This window comes from Mesoplodon mirus, assembly GCF_964341445.2.
Source record: "Mesoplodon mirus genome assembly, chromosome: 13".
Lineage (NCBI taxonomy): Eukaryota > Metazoa > Chordata > Mammalia > Artiodactyla > Ziphiidae > Mesoplodon > Mesoplodon mirus.
Genome location: NC_138989.1, coordinates 7,175,559 through 7,180,000, shown reverse-complemented (window position 1 = coordinate 7,180,000; position 4,442 = coordinate 7,175,559). Strand labels below are relative to the sequence as shown.

Sequence of the window (4,442 nt, the reverse complement as noted above, 5' to 3'; positions counted from 1 at the left end):
CAGGCACAAGACACCCGAGCGTGCAGAGTGCTGACGGGCCCTCCCAGTGCATGCAGCGTACCTGGGAATCGCAGCCCAATCCCCCACGGCCCAGGGATGCACCCTCGTGGCCGGGGTGAGGGGAGGAGGGGCCCATCCGCGGGGATCTGTTGCCACCCGGGACGTCCTCGACTGGTCCACCCCGCCCTCCTATCGCCACTAGGGGGCAGCCACGCAGCAGGAATTTTACGCCAAGAATTCGAGGTGGACGGAAGGCCTCATCTCTGCCTCCAAGGCCGTGGGCTGGGGAGCCACGCAGCTGGTGTATGTCGGCCCAGGTCGGGGGGCAGCAGGGTGTGTGGTGCTCGGGGTCTGGGGAGGGGTGTTGAGGCGGCCCACCGTCCAGGGGGTCGGAGACCCAGGCCCTGCCTGGCTCTGCCCCCAGGGAGTCAGCCGACAGGGTGGTGCTTCACACGGGCAAGTACGAGGAGCTCATCGTCTGCTCCCACGAGATCGCGGCCAGCACGGCCCAGCTGGTGGCGGCCTCCAAGGTGAGCCTCCCCTCGGGCTCCTGGGCTCCCGGCCGTGGCGGCGGCCCCACGTGTGGCGGGGAGACCGTGGGTGTGGGCGTGGTGCAGCCAGCAGGCCGTCCTGCCCCGCCAGGTGAAGGCCGAGAAGCACAGCCCACACCTGAGCCGCCTGCAGGAGTGCTCGCGCGCCGTCAACGAGATGGCCGCCAGCGTGGTGGCCTCCACCAGGTCGGGCCAGGAGCAGATCGAGGACAGAGGCGAGTGCTGGGGCCCCGGGGCAGCGGCCGGGCTGGGGGCGGGTGCCCAGACGCTTACCCACTCCCCTCTGGCTGCAGACACCATGGACTTCTCCGGCCTCTCCCTCATCAAGCTGAAGAAGCAGGAGATGGAGACCCAGGTGGGCGCCCTCGGCCGTCCCTCTCCTACCCTCGTCCCTCTCCAGTCCCCCCTCCTACCCCTGTCCCTCTCCCGTGGCTGAGCTCCGGGAAGGCGGGAGGGCCCCTGGGGCGAGGCCGTGGGCCTGCTGAGCGGCTGGGCGCCGGGCTGCAGGTGCGGGTCCTGGAGCTGGAGAAGACTCTGGAGGTGGAGCGCGTGCGGCTGGGCGAGCTGCGGAAGCAGCACTACGTGCTGGCCGGGGCCATGGGGACGCCCGGTGAGGAGGAGCCCGGCCGGCCCAGCGCTGCCCCCCGCGGCGGGACCTCCAAGAAGCCGCCCCTGGCCCAGAAGCCCAGTGTGGCCCCCAGGCAGGACCAGCAGGTGCGGGGAGTCAGTGCGGGTGGGGGGGGGGTGACAGCGAAGGGGCCCCAGGAGTGCTGTCCCGGCCTCTGCTCACTGGCCTGTGGGGCAGCGGGCCTTGGGGACGGTCAGAAGCCACTGACCGGTGGGCACAGACAGGCGGCCCCAGCAACGCAGGGAGCGTGGCAGGTGCCAAGGGCCCGTGCCAAGGACGGCGCAGGGGCCGAGGAGCGGCGGGGTGCCTGGAGCCCGGCGCAGGGCATGTCAGGCACTCTTGGCCGTGGCCACTGAGCCCCTCACCTTTGACTCCTGCAGCTTGACAAAAAGGATGGCAGCTACGCGGCTCCACTCGTCAACTACTAGGCCCCCACGTGAGGGGTCCAGCGGGGAGGCTGACGGCCAGACCCAGGCCTCGTGGCTGAGGAGCCTCTGAGAAGGCCCAGCCCTCGCTGAGCGCAAGGGCTCAGGGCTGACCGGGGCTGACCGGAGCAGTTCTTCCCGGAGGAGAGCCTAGTTACCTGCAACAGGAACTTCTCAGAGCAGCCAGGACCCAGCAGGCCTGAGCCATAGCTCTTCAGGAAATACATGGAGCATTTCTAATATTCTGAGTTAGATCTTTTGTGAGTTTGTGTGCAACACACCAGGAAGCAGGGCCATTGGAGGGGGTGTTTGTTTGGGCCGGGCCTCCCTTGCCCCTGGGACTCGCGGTCTGAGGTTAGAGGTGACTAGAACACAGTCTGTGCTGGCTGTTGGGGACATGGGGAAGACATCACCTGTTCGTGGCCTTCTTGGGACCTGGTGCGGCCTCAGGCAAAGCAGGGTGCTCTTAGGTGGGCTGGGGGTATCGCCCCTTCTCCCTGGGCCTCGCTCTAGGGCGTCAGTGATGGCGAGCGCTGAGGACGACGACACCCTCCCCTGGGAAGGGGGGCAGGCCAGGTGCTGCTGTCCTCCTGGAGTCTGTTCCTGCTGGAACCTGCACTGACCCTCCTGCTTCCTGCTTTTCTTTCCCCTGGTCTGGCTGCCCCTGCCCGGGAAGCCCCGCTCTGGCCCCTCCCCATCCCTGGGAGGTTTCCAGCCCTCCCGCAGGCCTCTCCAGTTCAGCCAGAAACAGCCCAGAAACTAGGGAGCCGCCTGCCCGCTCTTCAGATCAGGATCAAAGGCACCTGGTGCTCCTGGGGCAGGGGGCTGCCCTCAGGGAGGGCTGACCGCGCTCTCCTCGAGCCCCCCACCGCCTCCTGGGAAGAGGGAGGCCCCGCTGGAAGGAAGGAACTCGGTCTGGAGGGGAGCACAGGAGGCAGCTCGAGTCACTTGGCGTGTAGTGTTTCCTCGTGTTGAAGCGTCAGATCGGCAATAAACCGCACTTTGTTGTCACCGTCGCCCCACAGTGAGGGGCTGCGCCTGGTTCTTGATTTCTCCGGGGCCAGTACGCTGGGGAGGGGAGGGACCCCCCCCCCCTTAGTTTCTGCAGGAAACAGTGGAACATGGGAGCCACAGGAAACCTTGCCGCTTCCGGTTCTGCCAAGAAGTGTCCGGCTCGTTTCCCCGGGAGGTTTGTGACTCGGGGGCGCTTGTCTGGGGAGTCTCGGGGCTTTTCTCTGAGAGGCTTCTGTTCCCAGCCAGAGGCCCCCTCGGGTCTTGATCCCCCTCCCCCAGCGCTGTTGGAAGCTCCGCCTCTTTCAGGAAGGGAGGGGCGAGGCCGATTCCTCAGTTACAAATCTTACCTGAAGAATTTCGCCTGAATTTCACGTCTGAGCTTGGTGGTGACCCTGACCCCCTGGCTGGACTTGACTGCAGTGGCCAAACCAGCCTTGACACTGGAGAACTTACCAGGTGTCTAGGTTCCTGAGAGCGCAGCTGGCTGTGACCACACACCCACGTTCTCTGGAAGCACCCTGTGGCCGGCTGCCCTCAGCAACCGCGCCCCGCCCCCAAGATCACCAGCATTTGTGGATCCAAAGGACGGTGCAGGTCAGGGGAGGAAAAGGGCACCTCGTGTGGCTCCTGCCGTGTGGCAAGCATGCCACTCCCCCTGCCTCGGTTTCCCAGAGAATGAAGTGGGGCTCTGAGGGGGCGGGTGTGGTCAGGTGAGCAAGGACTTTGAAAACCAGCCCCCGTGAACTGGAAGGGCAGTGAGAGGGAGCCGTGTCTGGTCCTTGTTTGAAAGGAAAACGGCTTCGGCAAACAGACTAAAGCAGGCGGTTCTCCCCAAACCCAAACCCGTGGAGGCTGGTGCGAGCTGAGTGCACCTAGGTCCTCAGTGGGCACACGCGGCAGTGGAGCCCCGCGCTGCGCGCAGCACCTACCAGTCCGGCCGGGGTCAGGCACCGGTCCTCCCTGGATGTCCCGTGAGCAAAGCGGACCTGACGAGGGAGGAGAGAATCACACGTGGCTCCGTCCAGCCCAGCGCCCCCGGGGGGGCGGTGGACTGCAGATTTGGCTGTAAGCTTCCCAGCAGCCACTGGGAAAAGACAAAACTGTCAGACACATTCTCATGAACAAAAGCAAGGTGATTTCCCAGGAAACGCTTCCGTCTTACAGGAAAGCCATAGCAGTGTCTCCTAGCACCCTCCCGGCACCGTGACACGAAGGCAATGGCATCCGTTGAGAGGACACAGCGACAGGGAAGCTTTCACGGGGGTGCTTCGTGCTCGTGATCCACAAACACCCTGAGGAGAGTCCCTCCCAGGGGCACAAAGGCGCCAGCGGGCAGTGAGGTCCCTCCTCCCAGCCGCCAGCAGCGCATGACTGAGCCACGGGTCCCCTTTAAACACCTGTGGGCGAGTCTCAGCGCAGAATGCCAGCCACAGGATTGTATCATTTACTTGAAATCAGCAGAGAATGTTCTAAGTAGAGTTTCCATCAGCTGTGCAGCTGGCCTGTGGACAGAAGCCGGCGGGGGGGACTGAGCCCAGGGGGCACCCTGGCAGGGGGGCTAAGACCCCAAAGACACCCCGACACAGGAGGAGCGCGCTTCCTTCTGCCTCTGTTGGTGCACGTGAGATTCTCGGATCAAGAACAACCCTGCTGTTAGGGCCACAGGGACCCTGGGCCAGGCAGTCACTTGAGCCACCTCCGTGGCCTTTAGTTTTTGTAACTTCAAGAGCCACACCAGTCAGCCTCACTGTTGGAACGCTGATTGCTGATACTCTAGAACCAAACACGTCATGAGGGTCCCCAGGCAAATAAAGGACAGGGCCG

General features: G+C 64.7%; 1 protein-coding gene across 1 annotated transcript in view; it reads left to right on the top strand.

Moving 5' to 3' along the window:
- HIP1R (huntingtin interacting protein 1 related) overlaps window positions 1-2,615 on the top strand; it is a 28,155-nt gene extending 25,540 nt beyond the window's left edge. Inside the window, exons 25-30 of the mRNA XM_082641758.1 lie at window positions 203-303; window positions 425-530; window positions 643-766; window positions 845-906; window positions 1,059-1,265; window positions 1,560-2,615. Coding sequence (XP_082497884.1) covers window positions 203-303; window positions 425-530; window positions 643-766; window positions 845-906; window positions 1,059-1,265; window positions 1,560-1,607 — 648 coding nt within the window. The 3' untranslated portion in view covers window positions 1,608-2,615. The remainder of the gene's footprint in view (window positions 1-202; window positions 304-424; window positions 531-642; window positions 767-844; window positions 907-1,058; window positions 1,266-1,559) is intronic.
- The last annotated feature ends 1,827 nt before the right edge of the window (window positions 2,616-4,442 follow it).